This window comes from Dryobates pubescens, chromosome 7 (assembly GCF_014839835.1).
Source record: "Dryobates pubescens isolate bDryPub1 chromosome 7, bDryPub1.pri, whole genome shotgun sequence".
Lineage (NCBI taxonomy): Eukaryota > Metazoa > Chordata > Aves > Piciformes > Picidae > Dryobates > Dryobates pubescens.
Genome location: NC_071618.1, coordinates 42011600 through 42030787, shown reverse-complemented (window position 1 = coordinate 42030787; position 19188 = coordinate 42011600). Strand labels below are relative to the sequence as shown.

The following is a 19188-nucleotide window of genomic DNA, read 5'->3' as shown; positions in this document are numbered from 1 at the left end:
CTATCATCCAACACTGTCTAATCAACTACACCATGGCACCAAGCACCCCATCCAGTCCCTTCTTACACACCTCCAGTGATGGTGACTCCACCACCTCCCTGGGCAGCACATTCCAATGGCCAATCGCTCTTTCTATGAAGAACTTCCTAACATCCAGCCTAAACATCCCCTGGTGCAGCTTGAGACTGTGTCCTCTTGTTCTGGTGCTGGTTGCCTGGGAGAAGACACCAACCCCCACCTGGCTACAACCTCCCTTCAGGGAGTTGTAGAGAGCAAGAAGGTCTCCCCTGAGCCTCCTATTCTCCAGGCTAAGCAACCCCAGCTCCCTCAGCCTCTCCTCACAGGGCTGTGCTCCAGACCCCTCCCCAGCTTTCTTGCCCTTCTCTGGACACCTTCCAGCAACTCAACATCTTGCCTAAACTGAGGGGCCCAAAACTGGCCACAGGACTCAAGGTGTACTTCTGCTTAACCCCCCTCCCCCTCCCCAAGGCATGGTAACTCACTTGGGCATATTGGATTTCTCTGTCTCAGTGAAACACAGTCTTACTCAATCTATTTTTGATACTTCCAAGCAGTTTCACTGGTGGCTTCTTTCCCTGAGCCTTCCACCATTTAGCTTTGGTATCTGGGAACCCTTTTGCTAAATGAAGGCAATTAATAAACAGAAACGTTGGAGCAATCAATTTTGCCTGCATATCTCCACAGCCTTACGTATGACTGGCTGTAATCACAAGATAAATGCAATGTGCTGATGTATGGTAATGTTCAATAATACATTCTCCACCAGGCTCAATTCATCAGGGAGTTTCTGGAGGGGAGGCATTCGTTATTGGCTGTCTCCGGACCTCAAGGATAACATTTCTGTCCTTTCCATTGGCCGCCCCGCTGCTGCAAGCCTCTTCCCGTCTTATTTTGATGATGAATATGAAGGCATGCTAAAGCCGTGCCGGAGCGTAGCTCTCGTCGACTGCACTCCCTCCCCGGGCTCAAGGACTGCGGGGCTCCCTCGCTGCTTCCCCTGCCCACCAGCAGCAGCAGCAGCAGCAGCCGCCGCCGCCGCAACGCCAAAAGTTGTGATGCTTTTCTTCACCCAGTGCTTTGGGGCTGTGTTAGATCTCATTCACCTGCGTTTTCAGCACTACAAGGCAAAGAGGGTTTTCTCGGCTGCGGGGCAACTTGTCTGCGTTGTCAACCCAACACACAGCCTAAAGGTGAGTTAGAAATATTTGGGGTTTGGTCTTTTCTGACACCTTCTCCTCTTCCCCCCTTCCCTACCGCTGGCATTTCTCCACAGGGAGTGAAACGATGCTCGGGCAGCAAAGGGTAGAGTGCCGTTAACACATTGCAGCTCTGGCAGAGGGAGCTTGCTGTGCATTGTCTGGCTGCGTGATTCCCTTCGGAGCGAAGGGGAAGCAACCCGCGGCGCCGAGCCATCGCGGGAAGTCACTGCTCCCCTCCTGCAAAGTTTCCTCATCCCTTTCACCCACACAATGAGCGTGCATGTTGTTGGGATGAAAAAAAAAAAACACCCCAAAGGATTGGGAAAGTTAGTTAGATGAATTCATGTTTTGCAGTGGAAGGATGCTGGGTGGTCCTCCAGGCTGACGGCCAGGCACAGCAGGACACCGCCAGGCAGCGGGGAGCAAAGACAGAGGGCTAGAAGCAGAGGGGGGAGTGGTGGGGGGTGGTGGTGTCTCCTGTTGCAGGTCTTGTTTGGGTTTGGTTTATTTTTGCGGAGGAAAAGGGGCTGTTTGTGTCTCCTGCGGGGAGCCTGAAGGTGCTCCTTTGGCGGTGATACTGTCCTCAAGCCGTTTGCAAGGTGAATCTATTTCGGGCCAGGGAATACATTTGCCTTAATGCCAAACTATTTATAGCCCCCCAGAAAACATTTCTCTTAACTCGCACAGTTCTGGATTTTTCACTGACAAAGTGTCAACAGCTCCATCTATGCCAGAGCCCTGGTGTTTGTGTGTAGGGAAGGAGCAGCAGGGGGGAGAAAGCAACCGAGAGGATTTCAGTGCTTTATCACAGGAGTGAATGCCCAACTTGACCAAAGTGACTCCTGGTTTTGTGGGCTGTCCTTGCAGACCTGACTCGTGATGATGCTCCTCCAGCCTCAGACAAGCTCAGAAATACATTCAATTCAGGGCAATCTCTTGTGGGCTCTGCTGAGGAACTTGGAGGGGTTGTGGGGAGCATCCTTCTCAAGCTGTGGATCCCTGGGAAAGCCATGGATGGGGTAAATTCCTGCTCAGAACAGCATCCTTCCTCTAAAAAAAAACCAGGCAGCTTTCCTGGAGTTCTATTTCCAGTCTCAGGCTTTTTTTCAGGCAGGGAGAGATTGTTTCTAGCAGGACTCCATCTCTGGGAGGATTTCCCTGCAAGGCTGTGGGGAAATCTGCCTTCCATTCCCTTCAGCCCAGCGAGCACTACCAGCTGGCTGGGGCAGGGTCTCCCAGGGGATGGTGTGCTCACGTGTGGGCTCAGGTCTCCTGGCATCCTGCCTCCTCCAGAGGCACAAGCAGTTGCAAAGCCCCCAAGCCCTGTCATTGTCACCATCCCTGGAGGTGCTCAAGAGGGGACTGGACATGGAACTTGGTGCCATGGTTTAGTCATGAGGTCTGTGGTGACAGGTTGGACTTGATGATCTTTGAGGTCTCTTCTGGAACTTGGTGCCATGGTTTAGTCATGAGGTCTGTGCTGACAGCTTGGACTTGATGACCTTTGAGGTCTCTTCCAACCTTGGTGATTCTGTGATTCTTGGAAAGGATCTGGCCATTCCAATAGATGAAAGGAATAGCCACATTCCTAAGGGCAGGGGGGGATGCTGTACGTGAGTGTTTCTGTGCTTGACCCCTTTTGTGTGATTGCCTGCTGCTACTTTCATCTGTAATTTGAATTATTAATTATTGTTTTTTTTTCAAATGAGTAGAAAGAAAGGTTATTGAAGGTCACAATGCAGTTTCAGTGTCAGCAGCCCTGTCTGGTGAGGTCCCATAAGCACACAGAGGGATGTCTGTGCTGATATCTAGGACTAGACTTGAATTGAGCAATTCAAACCCTCTCAAGTTGCGGATTTGCTCAGACCCAAAGCCCAGTAGAGAGATGAGCAACCTCAGAACAGTCTTGAAAGCTCCTGAAAGCAGACACTGGATGAAAACAAACTCTCTTGGAAACAAATGGGAGCCTGCAGAGCAGGGTGTGAGGTGTAAAGTGAGAGGACCATCTTGATCCGGGTGGGAGCTGCTCACACAGCGGGGCTGCAGTAGGAACTCAGCTGCACGTGTTTCCCACACAGGAAGCTACCAAAGCTTTGTGCCAGGGAAGACTGGTGGGTCAGCCCCCTTTTGTGCTCAGCATGGCACCAGTGGTGCCCACCCACCAGCACCAGCAAGCAGTAGGAGCCTGCATGCCGACCCCAGATGTCTCCGAGTGAGACATCTGCCCCTATGTATTTTTGGTTGGCAGCTGAGAGGTCACCACCTCCACTCGTCCAAACTGCTCTGTCAGAAACAAGCTTCCTTCTTGGGATGCCTGTTTCACCCCCAGGGATGTAGAGGGAAGGTGTGATTTCTCTCTCCAGCAACCTGGCACACAGACCTCAGAAGCTGGACCGGGGAAATGTCCTCCAAACTGACCTGTAAGCCAAACGACACCTCAGGGACCATTACAAGTGAGAGGGACAAACATATTCCTCTGTGCTGGCTTCCAGCATCATGACCACTTAGGTGCTTCCTAGTCTCTTATTTCTAGATGGGTCATTTCAGCTGTAACACTTTGTTGACAGCCCCCAGATCTACCTAAACAGTTGACAAGCAGAGTGAAAACTGTATTAAGGCTCAGAGGTGATGGATAGGATAGGATAGTGACGAGAACGGAGACAGGGACGACAGCACTCAATATGAGTGATAATAATCATCCAACTTTATTGTTCCACACTTCAATACTTATAGTCTTATCTTATACATAGTTAATTCTATTCTAATTTAACACATGCTATTGGTTACTATCTAAAAGGTTACATCATTGTTTTCACTACTCTGTGGAATTTCCTAATTGCTCTTTTTCCCAGATCTTCACCTACTCCTTATCTTGTTTGCCTTCCTTCTCAGGGTCAGCTTAACTTCAGCATACCAAGCATCAGAACTTTTCCACAACTCCTACTGCATTGCTATAATAACAGAAAATCTCTCAAAGCTTAACTTGCACAGGTGTCCCTGGGACCCATGTCCCTTCCTGCTCAAACCAATCTCCAACAATTCCCCCGTTTCTCTTTTGTGCAAGTAAAGCCTTGGAGGTTATTCTTTGAACACTCTGCATAATACAATTATAAACAAGCTTAACAATAATCAACATTAGTACAATAATACCTAAAAATCTTAAAACTTCCTTTGCCAATTGTATAACCCACTGCGACACATTCCCAAAAATTGATCTTAGCCAATCATCTAAGGGACTTTTTACAACTGTAATAGCGCGCGTATGATTTTTCAGCCACCTAATCTCGGCATGCATCGACACTCCATGATCGGACAAGTTAAAACAACACATTCCTTCAAAATCTTCGCATCCATGCCCTTGAGCCAGCAATAAAAAATCTATTGCAGCACGATTCTGTAGTAATGCGTGCTTGAATGATTTCTGATCTAACAATAACTCCTCCAATACCCGAGTAGTAACATTTGCGTTTTTTACTGACCAACATGCCAATTTTTCTACTGTACTCAAGGCTCTTCCTGCAGCAGCACCTGGCATAACTATACTTACAAAGGCTTTCATTGCGTATCCCCACAATTCCACTTGGTCATTACAATTTGATGGTAAACGTATAATTGCGCGCTTCTTTCGCGGCTGTTGTGTTTGCTTTAAAAGTTTCAGCCACTGAGTCTGAGATGGTGCTATTATGGATAAGGACCCTAAATAACAAGGACCCCCAACTGGGTTAGCTGGAATTCCCTGCCAGGCACGATCTCCACAAATTAAAAATATACCTGGTGGTAATGCTTTTGCTATATGATTATTCCATAGAAGAGGTATATTTCCATCCCGAATTGCCGAAGATCTTGCACTGAGATCTTGAGCCCCATATGCACCCCACAGTTTTGGCATGGTTAGACCTTTCACTGTTGCTTTGTCGTTCCATCCACAATAGTCACCATACACATTATATGGTCTCTTGGGGCAAACATCAGTCCATCCTTGTGAGCTGCTTTGTATCTCAACCGGCACTTTCCCCCAATCCTTTAACACTTGCTCAAAACCTTGCTGCCCTTTAAACATATCTCCAAACACAATACACGTTCGAGTCCAATTTTTTGATGCATTGCCAACCTGCTGAGAGCCTAATAATCGCAGTTCTTCAGGATCATACGGTAACCTCTGAGTCAGTCCCTTAATCAATAATGCGCTACAATTCGCCACTTCATTCTCATTATTACAATTATTACTACTATAATTAGCAAACATATTTACATCAAATTTGGGTATCCCTATTAAACACGTCTGGAAAGGTTCACCCACAGTCTGCAAGCTCAAACAGAACTCGTTATTGCCTGTCAAGTTGGCCCATGTTACCCATAAATTTTTCCTGGGGTTAATCTTCGTGATGATCGAGTGGCTGGTCGTGATTCCCATTAGGAACATCAGTAGTATTATTCGTGGCTGGTTTAGTCCACCTCGCAGGGATCCACAATGGACCTGAGGGAGTAATGACAGACATATAACCTCTACCCATATACTGTACCTCAGCAGGCCCCGTCCACATCCCAGTTTTTGGATCTCTGTACATCACCCACATTTGTGGTGAATTGTGTACCTGTGGATTCCAATGACGGACTGCTGCTGGTTGATCTTTATCCCCAAAAATACACAAATGATTTAACACAAACAAAGTTTTACTGATGCATTCTTTAGGATCTTTTTCTTCCCTAAACTTTTTCAGATATTGTTTTAATGTCTGATGGGCCCTCTCAATTATTGCTTGTCCAGTTGGGACATTAGCAATTCCCGTACTGTGTTTAATACCCCATGTCAACATGAATTGTCGTATGGTTTGGCTCGTATAGGCTGGTCCGTTGTCTGTCTTTATTGCTTGAGGCACCCCCATAACTGCAAAGCTTGCTAACAGATGTTTTCTTACATTGATCGCTTTTTCTCCTGTCTGTGGTGTTGCCCATATGAATCCACTAAAGGTATCAATTGACACATGCACATATTTCAGTCTTCCAAACTCCCCTACGTGAGTCACATCCATCTGCCAAAGCTCTAGTGGTCCTGCTCCTCTGGGATTAACCCCTACACCTAGTCCTGGCCCGTGATGACTACATACAGGACAGGAAGCAACTATACCTTTGGCATCAGACAATGATATTCCAAACTGTCGATATAAACCTTTAGCATTTTGGTGAAACATAGAGTGTGACTCTCTTGCCATTACAAACTGATTCTGAGGTACTATCAATGATACCAGTTTATCTGCTCTTTGGTTTCCTTCCCCCAAACCTTCGTTCCACTTGTGACTACGAATGTGCATGATACAATAGGGCTCCCGTCGCAGTCTGATGGCTCCTCTTAATTGTCTAAAAAGATCATTCAGCCTTTCATTTTTAACCTCCTTTATGATAGCCTCCTCAATCCTATGCACTACACCCACCACATATAATGAATCTGATACCAAATTTAATGGTTGGTTCCACCAATTCAAAAATGACCATACTACTGCCAGCAATTCTAATACTTGCAATGAATCCCCACTCTTTCCCTCCAGCAGCTGTTTTCTCCAAGTTCCCTTTTCCTGCCATGTAGCAACTGCCTTCTTAGACTTTCTTCCAGCATCTGTATATACTGTAACAGCTTCTTGTATAGGCTTGCTTTGACCTTTTGGTATTGTCACCCAATGCTCATTAGTTGCCCATTGCAATGTCTTTGATTGTATGGGTGTAGTTTGAATGAAAGTGGTATCATTAAGCAGTGCCATTTGTAACGCTACACTATTATTCATAGCCCAGTCCAAGGCATCCTTTTTCATTGGCACTATAATACAGTGAGGATGCTCACCAGAAATTTCCAACAACCGTTTTCGACCCTTGCAGATGATATTTGCTATAGCCTCCATTCGCGTTAAAATAGATGTTTTTGGCTGCATTGCTTGAAAAATCCATTCCAACACCCAAGGCTCCCCTGTTTTGTCTCTGCATTGAACAAGTGCACCAAAGACAGTTACATCTAGGCCTAATACCGCAATTGAAATAGGCAACTCAGGATCTCTACGATGGACTTTACGTTCCATAACTTGCATTGCAATTTCTTGAATCACTGCTTTTTGCTCGGGTGTAAGTGCTACAGGCAAGGATGGATTAGTACCTTTTAGCAATGGTCTCAATTTCTCTAAAGCATCTGGTGAGATGCCAACCACAGGACGTAACCACTGCATCTCTCCCATAAATGTCTGCATATCATGCAGTGTTTTGATTTCGGTACGCAGATTCAGCTTTTGTGGCATAATATGACTATCAGTGATCTTCCACCCTAAATATTTAACAGGAGATATACGTTGTACCTTTTCTGGAGCCACAACTAGGCCACGGTGTTTTAATGTTACCTCTAATTGATGTTCTTGTTTTTGTGTAATGGGCTCTGATTGTGCAATTAAAATGTCATCCATATAGTGATAAATAAGTGTCCCTGGCCATGCTATTCTAAGTGATGAGAGCGCATCAGCAACATAAAGTTGACACAAAGTGGGGCTATTTTTCATTCCTTGAGGCAACACTACCCATTCGAATCGCATAGCAGGTGCTTGCCTATTAATACAAGGCACAGTGAAGGCAAATCTCTTACAGTCCTCAGGGTGCAACCTAATGGTAAAGAAACAATCTTTTAAATCTACAACCAATAGATGCCAATCCTTTGGAATCATGGCAGGTGAGGGTAAACCCGGTTGTAAGGCCCCCATATCTTCCATCTGAGCATTGACTTCCCTCAAATCATGTAACAAACGATATTTGCCTGACTTCTTTGGAACTACGAAAATGGGCGTATTCCAGGGACTTGTTGATGGTCTTATATGTCCTGCAGCCAACTGCTCGCTTATCAGGATGTGAGCTTGTTGCAGTCTTTCTGCTGAAAGCGGCCATTGCTCGACCCATCTAGGTTGATTATCATGCCACTGTAATTTTATGGGGAAAGACTGCCTCCCAATGGCCGCAATTAAAAATGTTTTTCTGAAGTTAGGACCACACCCAACTGCTGCATCACATCTCGGCCCACCAAAGCATTGATTCCAATGGGTAATGGCATAACTGTAACTGTAATTAAAGCTTGTTTCCCTTCAATTTTCACCATAAGTTTGTGACTACTTTGCATTACGGCTTGCGCTCCTCCGACGCCCTCTACCTCTCCTACTGCTGGTGTTAAAGGCCAATGTTCCGGCCAGTGTATATTACTCATGATTGTGATGTCAGCACCAGTATCTAACAGGCAAGCTAATTTCACATGCTGAGACCCGTACCAAAATTCTACATTAGCGACTGGTCGTCTCCCCATAGGTATAGTTAAGAGAGCAAGTCCCCCTGTGGATCCAAAGCCTTTGTCGCCTCGTACAGGCCGATCGTGTGCCATTTCTGCAACTAAATTTGGAATGGGTACCAATTGAGCTACACGGCTGCCTTGCTGTACAAAAATTGGAGGATACATAGTCCACATCACAACACAAATAACACCACTGTAATCTGCATCAATTACCCCTGGCAATATCATTACCCCTTTAACACCCATAGATGATCGACCCATCAACAATGCTCCTACAGGCTGACCATTGATGTCTATAGGCCCCTTTACATTTGTTTCCACTTTAATAGGCCGATTATCTATTAAGGTGACATCTACTGCTGTTGCCACGTCCAAGCCGATGCTCCCTCTGGTTGCTGGTTGTAAGGCTGAGGTGTTGCTATCGCTCCTGCGACCTGTTGGCAATACACTGGAGCTGCCACTTGTGTCCCGGCGCGGCGGCTCTTCGCGCTGCTCCGGCCGTTTCCCGATCTCTGACATGCATTAGTAGAATGAAAATTATTTTGACAATTATCACACCATACAGATTTCACTCTACATTGTGATCGAATGTGACCCTCTTTACCACACTTAAAACATCTTATTTTCCTTTGAAAAACATCCCCTTGTTGTCCCCTTGTATTAGCCTTTAAAGGAGCTAAGGCTGCCAATATTTGGGTTTGTGACTCCGCAGCCTCTTCCAATTTCAGCGATCGTTCAGCCAATTTATGCATACTCTCTATAAGAAAAGCCTGCGGACCAGCAGGTATGTTAGCTGCCCTTTCCAGCATCTCCTCAATTGTGGCCCCCTGTGGTAGATTCGCCAATACTGACTTTGTTTTTGTATTAGCTCCTTCAAAAGCTACATTTTTTAACATATAACCCTTTAAATAGTCGGGAACATCCGAATTACTCATTGCCTCACATACACGATCTACATACTCAGCGAACGGCTCTTCTGGCTTTTGTCTTAAGGACATATAATGTGGCACTTTAGGGTCTGCTTGTACTTTTTTTAATGCCTGTTGAGCACACTCCATCGACTCCCGAAAAACCGCAGGATCACTTCGAACTTGCCGTTCAGCACCCAACCATTGTCCCGTTCCCATTAATTGTTGCGCTGTGACTCCAGCCAAAGGATCACCTGGCTGCCGTTGTATATTTTCTGAGCGTTGACAAAGGTGACCCCAAAACTTATCAAACATAATCATTTGAGAAGGAGTCAAGATCATTCTCATCAGTGTCTTAATATCCTCTGGAATCAACAAATCATTGCCCCAAATATACTGTAACATTTGCCGGGTAGGCTCGCTATGTAGCCCACTCTCAGCCACCGTCGCTCTCAATTGTTGCAAAATCTTCCAGTCCAAAACCTGGTAGTGGCCTTGATTACTAGCATAATCATAGGTTACAGGAAAACACAGTACATCAGACAACTCAGCAGCCACATCATAGCCTCCAGTTTTTACGGCCTCCTGCGCAATTGCTTTCCAGTTAATTCGCACAACTGCTTTCGATCTCGGTTTTTCCTCCGTTTTACCCCCTTTATCTTCCGATGGCATTTCTCTTCCCTGGGAACTTTCTAAAATCAGTTTTTGACACATACGCTCTACTAACTTTTCTAGCTGATCCGGAGAAATTGATAACGCTGCCTCCGTCTGATTCACTGTCTCAGTTTGCAATTCTGCGTTGTCGCTCAGTTCAGCCGAAGCTCCCGCTCCCTTAGCCAGGCAGGCTGCGCCTGGGGCTAGGTCATTAGGCGCCTCACTGAATTCCACCGGTGGGGGTGGAGGTGGAAACTCGGGTTTTGCAGGGCACGGTAGCGGTATTGTGCGCTGTGCCAGAGGTGGCCCCGGCCGATATTTTTCAAACACGTCATTCGGCCGTAATTCAGATACAACTGGTGCTGCTTCTTGCTCTGACAAATTCGCTGTAACTGCAGCAGCCATCCGCTGTTCTAACTTATATTTCTTAATACAGTTTATGCATTCTCTCCACGGCTTTTGTAACTTTATAGCGGTTTTATCACCATCTATCACCAAGTCCCACAAGTTGTTTCCATATTCTCTCCAACAAGTTTCATCGAAATAACTATCTCCGCTAGGGAAATACCCCAAAGCGGATCCATGGGCCAAAAGCCCAGGAATTACTTTAGGCGATATCTGCGCCTTGCGCTTTTCTAAAAAGCATTGAAATAAGGAGAGCGCTACCTCTTTTTCCATGTTCACCGACGTCCGCGAACTTCACTGCCGCGATCTGTTACCCGCCGGTGTCCGCTGCTCCTTTCCTCAGGCCCGCCGATGTCGGCCCGCCCGAGTTAACCGCCTGCCCGCCAAGTCTAGCCCGCCGATCCTTTTCCTCGGGCCCGCCGATACTGGCCCGCCCAAGCTGCCGTCGGCCCGCCGATTCTGCCCGCCGACGCTTCCTGCAGGCCTGCGAATATCGGCCCGCCAAGACTGGCCCGCCCGAGCCTTCCTCCACGGTCGGCTCGCCCGTAAGTCCCGGGTGCGGTCTCCACTGTCGTCCCCGTCGACACGGCTCAGAGTACCCGCAGAATCGGGTCCCTGTTCGAAGGCGCCATTTGACGAGAACGGAGACAGGGACGACAGCACTCAATATGAGTGATAATAATCATCCAACTTTATTGTTCCACACTTCAATACTTATAGTCTTATCTTATACATAGTTAATTCTATTCTAATTTAACACATGCTATTGGTTACTATCTAAAAGGTTACATCATTGTTTTCACTACTCTGTGGAATTTCCTAATTGCTCTTTTTCCCAGATCTTCACCTACTCCTTATCTTGTTTGCCTTCCTTCTCAGGGTCAGCTTAACTTCAGCATACCAAGCATCAGAACTTTTCCACAACTCCTACTGCATTGCTATAATAACAGAAAATCTCTCAAAGCTTAACTTGCACAGGTGTCCCTGGGACCCATGTCCCTTCCTGCTCAAACCAATCTCCAACAGGATAGGATAGGATAGGATAGGATAGGATAGGATAGGATAGGATAGGGTAGGATAGGGTAGGGTAGGGTAGGGTAGGGTAGGGTAGGGTAGGGTAGGATAGGGTAGGGTAGGGTAGGATAGGATAGGATAGGATAGGATAGGATAGGATAGGATAGGATAGGATGAGTAGACTAGACTAGACTAGAATAGAATTAACCAGGTTGGAAAAGACCTTCGAGGTCATCGAGCCCAACCTATCACCCAACACCATCTGATCAACTAAACCATGGCACCAAGCACCCCATCCAGTCTCTTCTTGAACACCTCCAGGGATGGTGACTCCACCACCTTCCTGGGCAGCACATTCCAATGGCCAATCTCTCTTTCTAGGAAGAACTTCTTCCTAACATCCACTCTAAACCTCCCCTGGTGCAGCTTGAGACTGTGTCCTCTTGTTCTGGTGCTAGTTGCCTGGGAGAAGAGACCAGCCCCACCTGGCTACAACCTCCCTTCGGGGAGTTGTAGAGAGCAAGAAGGTCTCCCCTGAGCCTCCTCTTCTCCAAGCTAAGCAACCCCAGCTCCCTCAGCCTCTCCTCACAGGGCTGTGCTCCAAACCCCTCCCCAGCTTTGTTGCCCTTCTCTGGACACCTTCCAGCAACTCAACATCTTTCCTGACCTGAGGGGCCCAGAACTGGCCACAGGACTCAAGCTGTGGCCTAACCAGTGCTGAGCACAGGGGCAGATGGCCAGAGCCCATCTCTTACCTCTTCCTTTATGAGAGGTGCAAATGCTGGCAGAGAAGCCCAAGCTTAGAGAGAAGCCCATGCTTTTCTTTCCACAGAAAGGCTCGTTACCTGGGGAGGCTGATGAGAGATTCAGTTTATCTTACAGCAGAGGACAGTCAGAGTGTCAGCTCAGACACCTCTATTGATCTGCTGCTATTTTCCCTGTGCACCACAGGCTGACACAGGCAGCTCTGAGCAAGGAAGGACAATTCTGCAACCATCTCACTCCGTTCTGCCTGTTTGGCAAGGGGATGAAGAGGGGTGGGGGGAGGTGTGTTTTGCTTCAGAGCCTCTTTGTCCTTCTTGCCATTTTCTGCTCTTTGTTCCCTTGGGAGCTTTCCCAGGCATGGCAGCAACACTTTACTAGGCAGTGCTATGCTGGGATCAAAATTCCCTTGCCAAGCAGAGAAAACCACATATTTACCACACTCACATAGGTCACCTTCAGTCCTCATCCTATTATATGCATTTCCTTGTAACCTGTCTCCCTTCAAGCATGCAGTTGCCCTGACTTCTCCCCTTGGAGAGGCACAGCCAGGCAGCAGTGCTCCTCAGCCAAGTGCCTGCTCCCTCAATTAGGGAAGCACTGCTTATGCTGCTGGCTGCAGCACATGAGGAAAGTTTAAAGATGCTCCATGTTTGAAGAAGAAACAAGCAGGGTTTGCTGGTCCTGTGGAGAGGAAGCTCTGTGAGGAGAGGCTGAGGGAGCTGGGGTTGCTTAGCCTGGAGAAGAGGAGGCTCAGGGTGACCTTATTTCTCTCTACAACTACCTTAAGGGAGGTTGTAGCCAGGTGGGGGTTGGTCTCTTCTCCCAGGCAACCAGCACCAGAACAAGGGGAAACAGTCTCAAGCTGTGCCAGGGGAGGTTTAGGCTGGAGGTGAGGAGAAAGTTCTTCACTGAGACAGTCATTCATCATTGGAATGGGCTGCCCAGGGAGGTGGTGGAGTCACCATCCCTGGAGGTGTTCAAGAGGGGATTGGATGTGGCACTTGGTGCCATGGTCTAGTCATGAGGTCTGTGGAGACAGGTTGGACTTGATGATCCTCGAGGTCTCTTCCAACCTTAGTGATACTGTGATACTGTGATTTCCCCCTCATAAATTGCAGTTCCTATGAGGAGAGGCTGAGGGAGCTGGGGTTGCTTAGCCTGGAGAAGAGGAGGCTCAGGGGAGACCTTTTGCTGTCTACAACTCCCTGAAGGCAGGTTGTAACCAGGTGGGGGTTGGTCTCTTCTCCTGGGCAGCCAGCACCAGAACAAGAGGACACAGTCTCAAGCTGCACCCACCTGGCTACAACCTCCCTTCAGGTAGTTGTAGAGAGCAGTAAGGTCTCTGCTGAGCCTCCTCTTCTCCAGGCTAAGCAACCCAGAGATGAACAAGATTTAGGTAATACACTGGGCAAGCAGGAGGCAAGCAGTTCTGAGACACCATGTTCAACACTCTGGGTCCAACTTCTGATAGAACTGGGGAGAGCCCTGGTCAGATCTTGGGCTGCATCAAGAGAAGTGTGGCCAGCAGGGCAAGGGAGGGGATTCTCCCCCTCTGCTCAGCTCTGCTGAGACCCCACCTGGAGTACTGCCTCCAGTTCTGGAGCCCCTATTCCAAGAGGGATCCTGGAGGTGCTGGAAGGTGTCCAGGGAAGGGCCAGGAGGATGAGCAGAGGGCTGGAGCACCTCTCCTGTGAGGACAGACTGAAGGAGTTGGAGCTGTTCAGTCTGGAGAAGAGAAGGCTCCCAGGTGACCTCATTGTTGCCTTCCAGTATCTGAAGGGGGCTACAAGAAGGCTGGGGAGGGACTTCTCAGGATCTCAGGTAGTGCTAGGACTAGGGGAAATGGAATGAAGCTGGAGGTGGGGAGATTGAGGCTGGAGGTGAGGAGGAAGTTCTTCCCCATGAGAGTGGTGAAGCCCTGGAATGGGTTGTCCAGGGAGGTGGTTGAGGCCCCATCCCTGGAGGTGTTTAAGCCCAGGCTGGATGAGGCTCTGTCCAGCCTGATCTAGTGTGGGGTGTCCCTGCCCATGGCAGGGGGGTTGGAACTAGCTGATCCTTGTGGTCCCTTCCAACCCTGACTGATACTATGATGCTATGAATTCCCTCCCTGGATCTGGGTGAACATGGCAGCAACTTCCCAGACAAGCTCTGTCTGTGCATGCTGTGTTTGGAAATGAAAAGCACAGACACTGAGGCATTAAACACCTTATCAGGCTGGGCTATTTTTCTTTCTTTCCATGGCTTGTCTGATTTTGCTAAGTCCCTTTTCTCCTGCACTATTGTTCTTTCTCACCCTGCCCATTCTATTTAAAGTCTTAAAGGAGAAGAAAATTCTCCCAGCCTGTGGTTCAATAACCCAATTTTGGGCTTTCTTTCTTTTTTTTCACTCCCACTGAAAGGAAATCATGACTAATTTCATTGCAACTTTGGATCTCTTATTTTCCTCCAAGCCCTTTCAGCAGAAATCACAGTCATTCAGCCCTCAGCTTGTTTGGTGCTGCCGAGTTCCCCCTTGACAGATGGAGTCCCACTTTAAAACACTCGCCATCAAGATGAGGAGAGCTACAAGAAGCAGCAAAACATTGCCCTCAGCACTCACAGATGAGGCTGCTGAGGAAGTCAAGAGCCTCACATGCCTGAAAAGCCTCATTGCCATCGTGCTTTGGGGTGGGGATTGAGCAGACAGGTCCAGCTGGAGGTGCCAACGTTCCTGTTCTGCACTCAGCACAGTGAGACATCTGCACCAGTGATGGCAAAAGAGAGTATCTTGCCTCTAATTCAGGATAGGATGGGATGGGATGGGATGGGATGGGATGGGATGGGATGGGATGGGATGGGATAGGATGGGATGGGATGGGATAGGAAGGGATGGGATAGGATAGGATAGGATAGGATAGGATAGGATAGGATAGGATAGGATAGGATAGGATAGGATGGGATGGGATGGGATAGGATAGGATAGGATGGGATGGCATGGGATAGGATGGGATAGGATAGCATAGGATGGGATAGGATAGGATGGGATGGGATAGAATAGAATAGAATAGAATAGAATAGAATAGAATAGAATAGAATAGAATAGAATAGAATAGAATAGAATAGAATAGAATAGAAATAGACTAGACTAGACTAGAATAGAATAGAATTAGAGTAGAATAGAATAGAATTCACCAGGTTGGAAAAGAGCTCAGAGATCATCCAGTCCAACCTATCACCCAACACCATCTAATCAACTAAACCATGGCACCAAGTGCTTCATCCAGACTCTTCTTAAACACCTCCTGTGATGGTGACTCCACCATCTCCCTGGGCAGCACATTCCAATGGCCAATCTCTCTTGCTGGGAAGAATTTCTTCCTAACACCCAGCCTAAACCTCCCCTGGCACAGCTTGAGACTGTGTCCTCTTGTTCTGGTGCTGGTGATGAAGCAAATCCAACCTCACCTGAGATTTAAGCTTGGCAAGCTGGCGCACCTGCTGCTAAAGGATCATAGAATCGATAAGATTGGAAAAGACCTCAGAGATGATCAAGCCCAACTTAGCACCCAACACCTCAGGACTAACTAAACCATGGCTTCAAGTGCCACATCCAATTCCCTCTTGAACACCTCCAGGGATGGTGACTCCACCACCTCCCTGGGCAGCACATTCCAATGGCCAATCTCTCTTGCTGGGAAGAACTTTCTCCTCACCTCCATTCTAAACTTCCCCTGGCTCATCTTGAGACTGTGTCCTCTTGTTCTGGTGCTGGGTGCCTGGGAGAAGAGACCAACCCCCACCTGACTACTACCTCCCTTCAGGTAGTTGTAGAGAGCAAGAAGGTCTCCCCTGAGCCTCCTCTTCTCCAGGCTAAGCAACCCCAGCTCCCTCAGCCTCTCCTCATAGGGCTTGTGTAGGTACATGTCCCTTCTACATCTGTGCTACAGGACCAAGCAGCTGTGCAGGGCTGTGACCTCAGATGGTTTTAGAAGTCTCTCACAAATCTCTTACCCCAGGGACTGTAGAGATCTGTGCTGAATGGCAAAATTTCAGTGGTGCATGGAGATCTCCTGAGAATTGTTCTGGGTGACCTGCTGCTAACAGCCACCTGCAATGCTCCTGCTTACTTTCCCACAGCACTATCCTCTAAAGAGAGAAGAGCATCCTGACACATACACAGGGTACAAGTCAAAGCACTTTGATTTATTGAGAAGCATTTTTGACCATCTTATGTAACATTAACAAATTTAGCTTTGTCTTACCCTTTCAGTCTCAGTCCTGTGTCCAGTTCTGGGCCCCTCAGTTTAGGAAGGATGTTGAGTTGCTGCAAGGTGTCCAGAGAAGGGCAACAAACACAAGCCCTATGAGGAGAGGCTGAGGGAGCTGGGGTTGCTTAGCCTGGAGAAGAGGAGACTGAGGGGTGACCTTTTTGCTCTCTACAACTACCTTAAGGGAGGTTGTAGCCAGGTGGGGGTTGGTCTCTTGTCCCAGGCAGCCAGCACCAGAGCAAGAGGACACAGTCTCAAGCTGTGCCAGGGGAGGTTTAGGCTGGAGGTGAGGAAGAAGTTCTACACAGAGAGAGTGATTGCCCATTGGAATGTGCTGCCCAGGGAGGTGGTGGAGTCACCATCATTGGAGGTGTTCAGGGGGAGACTTGATGGGGTGCTTGGTGCCATGGTTTAGGTGATTAGGTGGGTGGGATTAGTTGATAGGTTGGACATGATGATCTTGAAGGTCTCTTCCAACCTGGTTTATTCTGTTCTGTTCTAAAGCTGGTGAGGGGTTTGGAGCACAGCCCTGTGAGGGGAGGCTGAAGGAGCTGGGGTTGCTCAGCCTGGAGAAGAGGAAGCTCAGGGGAGACCTTCTTGGTGTCTACAACTACCTGAAGGGAGGTTGTAGCCAGGTGGGGGTTGGTCTCTTCTCCCAGGCAACCAGCACCAGAACAAGAGGACACAGTCTCAAGCTGCGCCAGGGGAGGTTTAGGCTGCATGTTAGGAAGAAGTTCTTCCCAGAAAGAGAGATTGGCCATTGGAATGTGCTGCCCAGGGAGGTGATGGAGTAACCATCCCTGGAGGTGTTTAGGAAGAGCCTGGATGAGTCACTTGGTACCATGGTTTAGTTGATTAAATGGTGTTGGGTGCTAGGTTGGCCTCGATCATCTCAAAGGCCTTTTCCAACCTGGTTAATTCTATTCTATTCTAACATGAAAGCATCACTTGGAGGAGAATGGCAGAGGCCTCTGAGGAGTTTTGATGTTCATTTCAGTGTACTTTAGAAAAGAAAAAAAGAAAGAGAAAGCAGAAATATTTGAAGCAGCTGTGGAAAGGACTTAACCAGTTATTTCCATATCAGATGGGGTGAGTGCTTTGGATTCTAGCCTTGCTCTTTGCATTTTGAGCTGATACAAACTGAAATGCTTCTCCTTCCAGACTGCCCTCCCCAGCAACCAGAAAAACCAACCCCAAAAGTCCCCAAGTCTTCTGCACAGCTTTTAGGGACGTTAGCATCATTTTGCATATGAAAATATTAAGCTTCAAACTCTTTGGCAATTTTCCCACCAGCTCCTGGGAAATATGCAGTGGGGAAGAGGCACAAGTCCCTGTGAGTATCTTGCACACAAGATCACAGGCTCTCTCACATCAAGTGCCAGCTGAAATGGGAAGGGAAACAGAGAAATGGAGCATAAATGAGACAGAAAGAGATTAAATCAGTAATGTAGCCTTGTGCAGAGAACAAACACTGGAGATGAGCAAGGAGGCGGAGGCCACGGAGCAGAAAAACCACATCAGCAGAGGATGAAAATGTTCTTCCACTCTCAGGGACTGCCATGTGGAAAATGGCAAGGTAATAAGTGTGAAAATGGAGTAAATAAGCACCACACCAGGGCTGCACAGGGCAGCTGGGGTAAGGGGATGGTTAAGGTCACCTTCAGGCTTTGCAGGAATAAGATGTGTGGCCAGCTGGAGCAGGGAAGGCATTGTGCCCCTGGACTCAGCACTGCTTAGGCCACACCTTGAGTCCTGGGTCCAGTTCTGGGCCCCTCAGTTTGGGAAAGATGTTGAGTTGCTGGAAGGTGTCCAGAGAAAAGCAACAAAGGTGGGGAGGGGTCTGGAGCACAGCCCTGTGAGGAGAGGCTGAGGGAGCTGGGGTTGCTTAGCCTGGAGAAGAGGAGGCTCAGGGGAGACCTTCTTGCTGACTACAAGTACCTGAAGGAAGATTGTAGCCAGGTGGGGGTTGGTCTCTTCTCCCAGGCAACCAGCACCAGAACAGACTCCATCAAGCCTGGAAGTGAACCTGGAATCCAGGCAGAGAAGAGAAACTGCACAATCTAAGTATCCTCTCTGCTTCGTGCCAGTTTGCCCAGGTAATTAACACAGCTCATGTGCCAAACAGCAGGTCTGAAGCCTTAGGGGTCCTGCCATAGGGGGAAAGCAATCATGAAGCAGTTAGCTGAACAAACTCAGGGCAAGTTTGTTCTGCTAGCAGCCAGGAGAACTAGATTTGTCCAAGTGGTTTATTTGCTCCATGTGACTTGCTCCATCCTTATCTTTGACCCACGAAAGCCAAAGGAGCTGCATAGGTTTTGGTGACTTAGGATGAGACAGCATCAGCAGAGGGGAGGAAATGCTGATGGACCCAGCCTTCTTAGAGCAGCTCATAGTTTTCAGTATGGAAGTCTGTGTGTGAACTGTGTTTTATTTGGGGTGGTTGAAAATGCTGCCACCCCACAGAAGTTTGTTGGGCTCTTAAAAGCTGTCGTTGTCCTGCGACAGGGGCAGCAGAGGAGGAGACAAAGCTTGGTCCTTCTGCCACCCCAAATCCATTTCACATGTTAACTGAAGAATTCTCTTTAGTATGTCAGGGTGAAGAGGCAGCTGAAATGCAGGCATGAGCTGCCCTGGCTGGCAGCCAGGCACTAGTGGTGTGCCCCAGG

The 19188-nt window shown here is 48.0% G+C and overlaps 1 protein-coding gene across 1 annotated transcript in view; it reads left to right on the top strand.

The window, feature by feature from the left end:
• Window positions 1-993: 993 nt before the first annotated feature.
• The window catches only part of SIAH3 (siah E3 ubiquitin protein ligase family member 3), a 54420-nt gene continuing 36225 nt past the window's right edge, over window positions 994-19188 (top strand). Inside the window, exon 1 of the mRNA XM_009907707.2 lies at window positions 994-1211. Within this exon, the coding sequence (XP_009906009.1) occupies window positions 1077-1211 (135 nt within the window). The 5' untranslated portion in view covers window positions 994-1076. The remainder of the gene's footprint in view (window positions 1212-19188) is intronic.